The sequence below is a fragment of the Panthera tigris genome, chromosome E1, assembly GCF_018350195.1.
Source record: "Panthera tigris isolate Pti1 chromosome E1, P.tigris_Pti1_mat1.1, whole genome shotgun sequence".
NCBI classification, from domain to species: domain Eukaryota; kingdom Metazoa; phylum Chordata; class Mammalia; order Carnivora; family Felidae; genus Panthera; species Panthera tigris.
The window spans coordinates 50,072,079-50,084,890 of NC_056673.1; the positions used below are offsets into that span (position 1 = coordinate 50,072,079).

At 40.8% G+C, this 12,812-nt stretch overlaps 1 protein-coding gene across 1 annotated transcript in view; it reads right to left on the reverse strand.

The window, feature by feature from the left end:
* ABCA10 (ATP binding cassette subfamily A member 10) overlaps nt 1-12,812 on the reverse strand; it is a 76,965-nt gene that overhangs the window by 41,573 nt on the left and 22,580 nt on the right. The window contains exons 10-16 of the mRNA XM_007073441.3: nt 10,562-10,730; nt 6,140-6,195; nt 3,997-4,107; nt 3,253-3,428; nt 2,715-2,834; nt 2,340-2,478; nt 673-763 (exon numbers count right to left, since the gene is read on the reverse strand). Of these exons, the coding sequence (XP_007073503.2) occupies nt 673-763; nt 2,340-2,478; nt 2,715-2,834; nt 3,253-3,428; nt 3,997-4,107; nt 6,140-6,195; nt 10,562-10,730 (862 nt within the window). The remainder of the gene's footprint in view (nt 1-672; nt 764-2,339; nt 2,479-2,714; nt 2,835-3,252; nt 3,429-3,996; nt 4,108-6,139; nt 6,196-10,561; nt 10,731-12,812) is intronic.

Here is a 12,812-nt window from a genome sequence, read left to right on the forward strand (position 1 = left end):
ATGGTTTGTGAGTTTGAGCCCCACGTAGAGCTTTGCACTGAGAGTGCAGAGCCTGTATGGGATTCTCTCTCCACACCTCCTCCTCTGCCCCCCACTCCTCCCACATTATGTCTCTCCCACTCTCTCTCTCTCTCTCAAAAAAAAAATAAATAAACTAAAATTTTTTTTAAATTACTTGCTTTTTGAAAACATAATTATAAATTTTTATATATTAGCCAAGAAATGTTTTATTGAAAGATATATAAGCATTTGGAAATCTACATGTTTTAAACCAAGAAACAACCAACAAGGAACATGTCAATGAGGGAGATACATTGTACTGTTTATTGTAAATCAATTTCCACCAAATATTAGGTTGGTTTTCTTATACCTCTAGAGGATTACATGAAATGCCACCCCTTGTATCGACAGTCATATTAAAGAGCTACTCCCATGGGCGACTGGGTGACTCAGTCAGTTAAGTGTCCGACTGACTCAGATCATGATCTCACGGTTCATGAGTTGGAGCCCCGCGTCAGGCTCTGTACTGACAGCTCAGAGCCTAGAGCCTGCTTTGGATTCTATGTCTCCCTCTCTCTCTGCCCTTCCCCTGCTTGCACTCTGTCTCTTTGTCACTCAAAGATAAATAAACATTAAAAAAATTTTTTTAAAGTTACTCCCAGAATACATTACCTTAAATGATATCCAATACCCCATTTTTGCTTCAGAAACAAAGATGACCCTGCACATTTCAACTTCCCATTAGACAGAAACACTTTCCTATCTGAGTAGAAAGAAAGAAAGAATAAATTATGTGAATTCCTTATATGGGTATATTCTCTGCTCTGGAGACCAACACACTGAATGGGTTTTTCAGTATGAATGTAGTCTCATATGACTGAGCTTCTGGGTACAGCACCATTTCTCATCCCCATGTCTACTTTGAAGCAGGACTCAGAAATTCACTGCGTCCCTCACGGGTTATCCAATGGCATAAAACATTACAAGGAGGCCCAATCTTCAACTCTCCCTTCGTGCACATACTTTACTATGTAACTTTGCAGTGTTCTCTCACCATGATCAAGGAGATCTGCTCTACCCCTTGATATCTGCCTCCACCATGCGATTTTCTTTGGTCAATGCCATGTTGCCTACTTTGGCCAATAGAGGCTTGAAATGGGCTTATGCATTGGGACTTGGTCTCTAGAGCCTTAGTTCCTGCCATGAGAATGCCTGGGGTAGTCTGCTGGAAGATGAAATACATCTAGAGTGGGGCTGTCACCTAAGTCACCTTAGGTTATCCAACGGGCCTTGCCAATGGCCATTCAACTACCAGACATAAGTGAACCCAAAGATGGGAAAATCTCTCTAAGTGAGCCCACCCTAAATTGCCAACTCTCCAACTTATGCACTAAATAAATGCTTATTGACTCAAGACACTATGTTTGGGGATGGCTTGTTTCATAACTTTATTGAGGCAGGAAGTAGTGGACACGGAAGTCAAGTATATTTTAAGGAAACTTAGTATAGGATCGTACTGCACATCAGACAGTAAACTTTCTCTTCTTTTCACGGTGTCCGTTTCTGACTTAATTTGTTCCAGATTCTTCCATACCTTTTTCTGACTCACTGAAACTAGTCCTCCACCTGCCACTATGTCTTAGGCAGAACATTCTCCAATATTGCATCTTTGTACCCTCGATTAGTGAAACAAAGATCCTCTTAAGAAGGCAACGAAGGCTTGTAAATTTAAAAAGATTTCCCAGAGAAAAGTTTTTTCTACTCAATAACAAAAAACTATATGAAAGTTAATATTGGAGTTTCAAAAAATCTTAAATGTACTTGTGATTAATGTAGACAGTGAAAAAAGTTACAGACAAGAAGATACATCAAACACAGGTCTAAGAACTCAGGGGGAGTGCTTGCTTCGGCGACACATATGCTAAGAACTCATGGGGGAGCTCAGCATCCCTCTGAAGCAAAGTGCATCTTTAGAATGTCGTTACTCGGGGCGCCTGGGTGGCGCAGTCGGTTAAGCGTCCGACTTCAGCCAGGTCACGATCTCGCGGTCCGTGAGTTCGAGCCCCGCGTCAGGCTCTGGGCTGATGGCTGGGAGCCTGGAGCCTGTTTCCGATTCTGTGTCTCCCTCTCTCTCTGCCCCTCCCCCGTTCATGCTCTGTCTCTCTCTGTCCCCAAAATAAATAAAAAACGTTGAAAAAAAAAATTAAAAAAAAAAAAAAGAATGTCGTTACTCAAATGGACTTTAAGCAAGATTCTCTTTAAAAAAAAAAAGACTATAGACAATATCTCTCATGTTAAGTCCTTAAATAACTAGTTAGAAGAAAGAAGCCAAGAATTACCAGCCAAGATGTCAGCCTCATCCATAATCTGGGTACTAAAAAGGATCACACGGTTTGTTTTCCGCTCCTTGAGGAGGTTCCAAACTTGGTGCTTTGAAAAAGGATCCAGTCCAGTAGTTGGCTCATCCAGCAGCAAAACCTACAGACGAGGAAGAGTATGAAAGTATCTTTCAGTTCCAAGTGAGGACCTTCAGTAAGTTGCATGGAAACCCATATAATTCCTAGATTCAAATACATCCTTCCACGGGATTCCCCAGAGGCTTGTATGGCCCCCTATCACAAATTTCCTCTCATATTTGGCAGAGTTTAGACTTTAATGATACCTTGATATCCTTCAGTACAAATTAATTTCAAAAAAATTTTTTTCCCTCTTACCTGAGGATCTCCTAAAAGGGCAATCCCAAGTGTCAGTTTTCTCTTTTGTCCACCAGTCAATTTTTTAGCAATAACGTCTTGAGTGTTTTGTATGTCCAATTCCATTATGACTCTTTTCACCTATCAAAAAAAACCCATCTACATAATACAAAATATTTTACTTCAATCAGTTTTTCTAATAATCAGGAGAAATCTATTCTAAGAACTTCATCAACTTTATTTATGAAAAAATAAAGTAATAGTTAAAAAAAATATGGTCACGAGGGACGCCTGCGTGGCTCAGCCAGTTGAGCGACCGACTTCGGCTCAGGTCATGATATCACAGTTTGTGGGTTCGAGCCCCGCGTCGGGCTCTGTGCTGATGGCTCAGAGCCTGGAGCTTGCTTCGGATTCTGTGTCTCCCTCTCTCTCTGTTCCAACCCCACTCGTGCTATCTCTGTCTCTCTCAAAAATAAATAAACATAAAAAAATTCTAAAAATATGGTCAAGAGCAAAGTAAAGTATTTTCAAAGCCACCAATTTGAATATGTTCACCTACCTCTTGTTCCACTTCCTTGGACTGAATCCCTTTTATTTTAGCAAATAGCCTGAGGTTTTCTCTCACAGTCAGAAAGTCAAATTGAATATTGAATTGTGGACAAAATCCAATGTTCATTCTAGTTTCTTCCATGTTCGTTATTTCAGAGAGTTGGGTATTATAAATAGTGGCTGATCCTAAAATAGAAATTTTATTTTATTTCATTTTATTTTAATGTTTATTTTGAGAGACAGAGAGAGAGAGAGACAGAGACAGAGAGTGAGTGGGGGCGGGGCAGAGAGAGAGGAAGACACAGAATCCAAAGCAGGCTCCAGGCTCTGAGATGTCAGCACAGAGCCCGATGTGGGGCTTGAACTCATGAACCGTGAGATCACGACCTGAGCTGAAGTCAAACGCTTAACTGAGCCACCCAGGCACCCCTAGAAATTTTATTCACCACCAGGATAGTAACTCTGTGAAGAGTGATAATATGGGATACTAGTTGAAGAAACCTCACATTTTATAATTGTATAATTAATACATTTAATTTCAGATTATTTAATTTCAGAAATTCAGATTATTCTCAACACAAATATCAGGGTCTATGGCAATGCCAAGAATACAGGGAACGGCAAACAATAGCAAAGCGGAGATACAAGCTTTCTCATGAATTTATATAGATATGAAATAAATATTTCCTATTCTAAATTATGCAACTGTGTAAACAGCCTGCTTAATCAGCCGCTTGTGAAACTATTTCCTTACCTTTCGTAGGAACAGACAACCCACTAAGAATGTTCAGCAGTGTCGATTTACCAGCACCGTTATGTCCAAGGATTGCGGTCACTTGTCCTTCATATATGTCAAGAAATATGCCTGTTTTAGGATAAAAGGTGAAAAGTAGCCTTTGGACCATATTCAGATGGAATGGACCTTAAAAAAGTCACAAGAGTCAAATATATCTTAGCACTTCATTTCACTGGTATTCGGAGATGTCCCCTGTAAGATGACGTATTTAGTTGTGTCTATGAAGAAAAAAAACCTTAATTTCTCTGGAGAAATTGGATCAAGACTGAGAAATAAATGTCTGCCTTTCTCCCTGCCCAAATCCTTTGAGTGTCAATGAATATATCAATTTGATGTTAAAGAATAGCCTTTGCTACCAGGAATAAAGCAGAGTAAAGAGAGTATTTGCTTCCTGGGTAAAGGAAAGCGGTGTGGAAGAACATTCCACAGAGGCTCCCAGAGCGGAGACAGAAGGGCCAGATATAGAGGGAAGGGGTATTTATTCGATATTTAGAGGGAGGGTGGACCAGTTGAGGAGAGGATCGTAAAGTTTCCCCAGGCACTGGTCACTGTTCTGTTCCGTATGACAAAAGTATGGACGTGGCCTCTAGAGGGGGTCTGCTGGGACCCAGGACATGTCACAGGCATTTTTTTTTTATATGAGTGCTTAGGACTTGATCGTGTTTTTCTTTAATATTTGAAAAATTATCTGACTCCATGGAGAAACAATAGAGGTCCATTAGCATCCTAGAACTTTTAGACATTCTCTAAAGATTGACAACAGATGGAATTCTATTGTCAGAGAATATAAAAACCAGGCAAACCGCTGCCCAAAACAGATGATGGAAAGTTCTCTGAAAGTAAAAACAATGCTGGTGATACTTCAAGCTCCGTTTGACAAATCTAAGTCACAGATTATAAACTTGCCTAAGTGGTGGGAACGCAAACGGGCGCAGCCGCTCGAGAACAGTGTGGAGGTTCCTCAAAAAGTTAACAAGAGAACTACCCTAAGACCCAGCAATTGTACTACTAGGTATTTATCCAAAGGATGCAAGAATGTTGATTCAAAGGGGCACATGCACCCCAATGTTTAGAGCAGCACCATCGACAATAGCCAAATTATGGAAAGAGCCCAAATGTCCATCGATGGATGAATGGATAAAGATGTGGTATATATATATATATATATATATATATATATACACACACATACATACACACACACACACACACACACACACACAATGGAGTATTACTCGGCAGTCAAAAAGAATGAAATCTTGCCATTTGCAACTATGTGGATGGAACTGGAGGGTATTATGCTAAGCAAAATAAGTCAATCAGAGAAAGATAAATATCATATGATTTCACTCATATGTGGAATTTAAGAAACAAAACAGATGAACATGGGGAAGGGCAGGAAAAATAATGTAAAAACAGAGGGAGACAAACCGTAAGAGACTCTTAAATACAGAGAACAAACTGAGGGTTGCTGGAGGGGAGGGGGCTGGGGATATGGGCTAAATGGGTGATGGGCATTAAGGAGGGCACCTGTTGGGATGAGCACAGGGTGTTATATGTAACTGATGAGCCACTAAATTCTACTCCTGACATCATTATTACACTATATGTTAACTAACTTGAATTTAAATAAAATGAAAAAAACCCAGCATAATTAGTACAGTCTTGTTTTTTTAAATACTATATGTAAATATATTATCGAGGACTATCCCTCATAGCAGAAATGTGGTTTTTAAAAATTTTTCTTTTTATCTATATTCATCCTCTGATTTTGCACTATGACTATTTGTATTTTCAGGAAGCAAACAAAAAAATTATTTTCATTAAAAACATCATCGGGCGCCTGGGTGGCTCAGTTGGTTGAGCGTCCGACTTCGGCTCAGGTCATGATCTCACAGTCTACAGGTTCGAGCCCCGCATCAGGCTCTGTGCTGACCGCTTGCTCAGAGCCTGGAGCCTGCTTCAGATTCTGTGTCTCTTTCTCTCTCTGCCCCTGCCCCGCTCACGCTTTGTCTCACTCTGTTTCTCAAAAATAAATAAATGTAAAAAAAAAAAAAATTTAAAAAAAACGTCATCAAAACAATGAAGTTTTTCTCTTTACCTTGCAATGCTACTTTTTCAGGCTTTCCATCGTATTCTTTTCTAATATTTCTGATTCTGAAAGAAGATTAAGCAACTTTGAAGTAAGTACATTTTTGGATAACATAGATTATGTTAACTGCCAATAATACAGTTTGCAATTGCACCTGAACCTCACAAGGTAGGGTGTTGCCTGCGTAATGGGATCCAAGGAGGGCAGTGGTAAAAGCTCATACCGCCCCCCAAAAGCTTTGCCCGGACCTGCTCATACCCTTATCAAACTGGGCATTTCATGTACTCCAGGTGTTGTCCTCAGTTTGCAAATGAAGAAAAAGCCACTATTGTTAGAAAGGAAGGAAAGAAGAGGAATAAGAAGGGAGGAGGGGGGAGAGACTTTCCCTCAGTCCTGCACCCCTCTCCAGCTATTAGTTAACTGTTCATCTCCTTCACGGGCACATTTATCAAAATATAGTCTCTACTCTCTATTTCCATTTCTGTATCTCACATTTACTCCCAACCTAAAGCAACATAGCTTCTGACCCTACAACTCCATTGAAACTATCCTCAGCAAAGACACCAGTGACATTCTACTCAATCCAATGGACATTTTCCAGTCATTGTTGAATGCATGCCGTATTAATGGAGCACCTGGGTGGCTCAGTCAATTAAACATCTGACTTTGGCTCAGGTCATGATCTCACGGTTCATGAGTTCGAGCCCCGCGTGGGGCTCTGAGCTACAGCATGGAGCCTGCTTTGGATCGGATCCTCTGTCTCCCTCTCTCTGCCCCTACCCTGCTCTCACATGCTCTCTCTCAAAAATAAAATAAACGTTAAAAAAAAATAGATGCTGTATTAAATATCTACTTGCTCTTTTCTTCTTTCAAGGCTTTATTTCTTTGGCTTCTACCTTCTTGATTTTCATATCATTCTCTTACTTTTCTGCTCAGCATACTTTATGGATTCCTTAAACTGGATTCCACACTATTCCACTATTTTTCTTATTCTCAAATCTCTGCTATACAATATTACCCACTCTCACTGCTTCAACTCTTACTTAGATTCTAATGATTCCAAGATTTGTGTCGTTATGCCTGTCTTCAAAGTCACAAAGGTACAGCTTTTTTTTTTATTTAAAAAAAAATTTTTAACACTTATTTATTTTTGAGACAGAGAGAGACAGAGCATGAACACGGGACGGGCAGAGAGAGAGGGAGGCACAGAATCTGAAACAGGCTCCAGGCTCTGAGCAGTCAGCACAGAACCCGACGCGGGGCTCGAACTCATGAACCACAAGATCATGACCTGAGCCGAAGTCGGCCGCTTAACCGACTGAGCCACCCAGGCGCCCCTCAAAGGTACAGTTTTTTGCTGTATCTCCTCACCTCAAAACCACACAGCGTATATTATTTTTTCCCTCTAAACCACCCCGACTTCAGTTCTCTATGTCCTTTGGTGTTTTCAGCATCTACCCAGGAATATGAACTAAATGCCTAAGGAACGTCCACGATTCTTTCTTTACCTCTTTCTTACCTCCACCTGTGGCCCACACAATTATTATAATTTAACCTTATGGATTTATGAATGTAACTTTATGACTTTATTTGAATTTATCCCTTTGTCACTTGTCCGTGACCTTCCAGTCCAGATTTTTGCCGTCTCTCACCTCGACCTCTGAACTTGATGGTCAGTTATCCATTCGCCTCAGCCTAGACCTTTGTCTCCAATGCAGAGGGCACACCAGGGACTACATTTCTCAGAAATCCTTCTCTGTATTGGACTTAAGAGACCTTGGGCAAGTGAAGACAGGCCATTGTTCCCTGAAGGTCATGGGGGCAGACACATGGGCAGACTCCAGATTTGTAGCAGCTGCTCAGACTTCTTGACAAACCACGTTTTGCTGCCGCAGGTTAAGAAAACTGGTGGGCATTTGTCCAGAGAATCCCCCCATTCACAGTGGTTTACCAGCAAACTTGTCGAAACCCACCCATTTCCACACATCAGGATAAGGTCCTCAGCGGCTATGCCCCTGACTTTCTGGCTACAACTCTCCTGCATCTTCCTCTTCTATCTTTAGTACTTTTATGAATTCTTCATCCCCATACCAAATCCCTTTACTTACACGGTATTTCCAGCAACTCCTTTTCCTGACCAACCCCAGACTGACAACCTCTGACCTGTTTCCATTTCTCCAGCTGTGTTGCCTTCAAATCCAATCCATAAAGCTGTCGAACAAAGGTCTGGTTGTCCAATTTGCCTCCCTAAAATTACTTGGTGATTTCCCACACTACACAGGACAGCCTGTCCTTCTTAATTTGGCAGACAAAACCCTATGTGATCTGATTTGGCCCATACCGCTCACGATTTACTCCTCCTTCTTCTAGCCTTGTGCTTTGAGCTCTGAAATGTCATTTTCTTGTCATTCTTCACACACACACACACACACACACACACACACACACACACACACATTGTTTCTTGCTGTGCTATGTTGCTCACATCATACTCCCTGGTTGGAAGAACCTTCACATGCCCCACCACAATTTCTGTGACCAAGACCTTTTCCTTCCGTAAGGCTCACCTCAATAGTCATCTCCTTCTGACCTTTCCCACCACCCTTAGGCTGGGCTGAATGATCCTTCTCTCTGATGGGTTATTCTCTGCAGTCATCTCTACCAATCTTTTTACTAATTATCTATATAACTGCCTGCTTTCCCCTGGGCTGTGCCTGTCCTGAGGTTGACGGCCGTCATTACTCTTTGAATCCTAGATCTGGCAGAGGGCTTAACGGATGGTGAGCAAATGAATGAAGTAACTAATTTGCCAGCAGCAATAGTCTGACCCCGAACGATCAGAGGGGCTGGTTTGAGGCACGTTGGGCTACCAAGTATAGAAGGAGGAGCTGTCAAGGTAGAAGACAGGAGAGTGCAGGTTTAGACAGGCTAGAGCTCTCGTATGTCCCCCGGAGTTCAGTTCATGTCAGAGTATTAATGCCAAACTGGATCTCAGACCACGGGACAGAATTGCTGGCGGCATCCACTTAGGAGAAGTGAATGGACCACACAGCCATACCCATCTTCTTTGCCCCCTGGATGAATATAAGTCAGGGTTAGGGTTCTGAGCATTTACTGAACCACGTTGCTGAAAGATGAGCTTCTGGCCTGACTGATGGAACTCAGCCCTAATTTAACTTGTTAATCCAGGTAAAATTTCTCGTGTCAACACAGCTACTGGAAGCTCATGGTAAGGAACATGATAACCTGAAATGGCTATATACGTTTTCACACAGGTGCACGGGCTGAAAAGATGACTAGCAACGGCAGAATTTGAGAAGTTCCAGCTCCAGGAAGTAGAGGGTTTTCTTCCTGATGTTTCCATGTCAGGTTTAGTTTTCTCCTTTCTCTGTCGTCTCCCTGCTCATGTCCCCTTCTCCAAGATATATTTGCCAGTCACCGTTGACCTAACTGTTTCAGAATAAGTGAACTGATGTAAGCATATCTGACTGAATTTCTTTTGGATATTCCTAATTGCAAACAGTCATTGAATGCCTATTTTGGGCCAGGCACTATTCTAAAATCTTTACACATGGTAGCTCATTTACTCTTCAGAGCAAACTTTCTACCAGTGTTATGCCCATTTTTAAGATACAGAAACTGAGGCACAGAGCAGTTAAGTCATTTAGCTGGGATCACACAGTTAGCAAGCAGCAAAGCCAGGATTCAAATTGGGTGGTTTAAATCCACGGGCCACATTGTAATCATTATGCTCCATTTTCTTCTCAGAAAACACTTTTAAAGAAATAACCTCACAAGAATGGAATGTCTTTTAGGAGGATTTCTCAGTAACCTCTTTTAGTAGAAGAAGCAAACACCTAGAAAAGCAGGCACTAAAACATGATGAAATTAGGAATCAGGAAGTCATCGTCTGTGCATCTTCCTGGGTTTCCCTGAAAACCTTTACTAATGTTTCCCTCTGCAGCAAATAAGAAAATAACTAGGGCTGCTGAATTTTGCTGCTGGCACTCTCAGCAGCAAAATTCTATTTTTATTTAACTATTTATTTATTTAGAGAAAGAGAATGAGAGAGAGAGAGAGAGAGAGAAGGAGAGAGAGAGAGAACAGGAGAGGGGCAGAGAGAAAGGGAGGGAGAAATCCCAAGCAGGCCCCACGCCCAGTGCAGAACCCGACACGGGGCTCGATCTCACCACAGTGAGATCATGACCTGAGCTAAAATCAAGAGTCAGACGCTCAGCCAACTGAGCCACCCAGGAGCCCCAGTACTTCCTTTTAAAATGATGAATGAAAGAAATTTAGAATGATGGCAGAAATACCTGAAAGAATGGAACTTTCAAAAGCACATCATCTTTAACATTTGACCTGTGGTTGGTCCCTTCTACCTTAGTTCATTACAATTTTACCTATAAGTGTACATAATTGGTTAGTTACCTTATGGCTTCTTTTCCATGGAACTCCAGAGGCACCGGTTCAAAAGAGTCATCAGGGTAATGCTCGGGATTGATTTCGTCCTCAAAGACTTCATGATGAGTGTTTCGATGTTGGGACCAAAATGAAGACTTTAGGAAAAACAGTGGTGAACACGGGTGGCCACCTTCATCTGATCAATCAAGGCACATATTGTTATACACTGAATCAATCATCTACATCAGTAAAGAAAGACATTTGTCCTAGTGAAGCCTGATGCCAGTTTTTTCTATACATTAATGATTTATTTTTTCCGGGCTTAAAAAAAAATTTTTTTTTAAAACATTTATTCATTTTTGAGAGGCAGAGAGAGACAGAGCACAAGCAGAGGAGGGGCAGAGAGAGAGGGAGACAGAATCCGAAGCAGGCTCCAGGCTCTGGGCTGTCAGCACATAGTCCAACACGGGGCTTGAACCCATGAACAGTGAGATCATGACCTGAGCCAAAGTTGGCTGCTTAACCAACTGAGCCACCCAGGCACCCCTAAAGTGTTATAAGGATTTTAAGTTACGACAGTGTCTTGGCTTTTGATGAAGTCTCAGCTCTGGTTCATCAAAATAAAAAAGCTTGTCAAAGAAGATAAAGTGGTAGCTGTTGGAAATCGTATGAAACATCAAGGACTTCCTCATTCTCAGGATTTCCAGACACTTGGATGTTTATAAAGAGAAGTTGTGTAAACTGATTCCTGCCATAGTATATGAAGAAGTATTTTTATAACATAGAAAAATGAACATTGAAAATAATGAGTATATTAGTCACTATAAATCCAAAGCCAATCTTTTCAAAGCCTGAAGAATAAAACAAAACAGAAAAAATAGTTATTAAGAACAGAGAGGTAGACAAAAGGCTGGATATTTGCTGGCATATAGGAAAATGGTAAAGAGGAAGAAAATTAAAATTAAGGGATAAGAAGTGGAAAGATGGGAAATATTAAAAACCTATGAGGAAAATGAAAGAAATACAAAGCAACATGTTTCATTTATTTGATTTTATAGAAAAAAATCTTTTTGCAACCAGAAAGAGAATCCTTAAAGTTTTTAATGGCCTCATGAAATTACACAAGGATTTTCATCAAGGCGGTTCATATCATTCCAAGGCAAAATGGATTTTATGTATAATTGACTAAAAATTGTTGGACATTCAAATGGACTTACATTTTAATGGTAAGAAAGAAGAATAGAGCAATAATTAATAGGAATTTCAGCTCTGGATCTAAAGATTCGAAGTAAATAAAATGAGATGGCATTTTAATGATGTCGCCACAAGATGGGAACTTATTCGTGATAGAAGGAGGAAATGTAATTGATTTCTCAGAGACTACAGGATAATTTAAACAGCAGAGAATCTTCACATCATGTTACACGACAAGCTATTACTAGAGGCAAATGTAAGGGGATAAACTTGAGCACCTACCACTGGAAAGAAAAGCTAGGGGGGAGGAGATACGAGACACAACTTCTAGAAGTGTGAAAACAGACAATGTTGGAGACATACAGAAAAATACATGGGGAAGGTACCTCTAGAAACTTGAACGTCCTCAAAAAGAGAAATGAAAAGAATCACATGCTGTGGTTCTAGAGATATAATGTGGGAAAGCAGAAATGCTCAAGAGTGAAAATATGTGGAAACATCTAGAGCAGAAGTAGCCAGAAAGGGAAATTATACTGTGGAAAAGCAAAGGAAACATTTTTAAGATGCGGGGAACCAAAACTGAGAAATAAGTTCATGTTATTCATAGAAATCATGGCATTTAAAAGGAATACGTCCGTAGTTGCATGAATTTTGGGTACTCCTGCTTTGCTGTCCTAATTAAGTGGCATTCTCTCCACTCCCCCAGTAGCCAAGACCAGAAACAAGAGCCACCCTGATCTCCTCCCTTTCTCACTTCCTCCAGCTCATACAGGATTAACTACCACATCAGATTGTTTCTCTCTCCTAAGCATCTCCTGAATCTGTCCTCCCCTCTATATTACACTGGTCTCCCTTTTGGTCCCCTTCTCTCTCTAACACAGATTATTACGATGTCCACCTGCTTTGAGCCCATTCTCCACACAGCTTCCAGAGTGATCTTCCTAAAACACAAATCTTACCAGTGAAAGGTCCTATAGAAATTAGATCAATCTATTGCCTGCACCAGAGGTTCTAAGGCTCTTGGATTTCCTGGGCAAATAATATTTTTTAAGTAAATATATTGCATTCATTAAGGACAGTTACA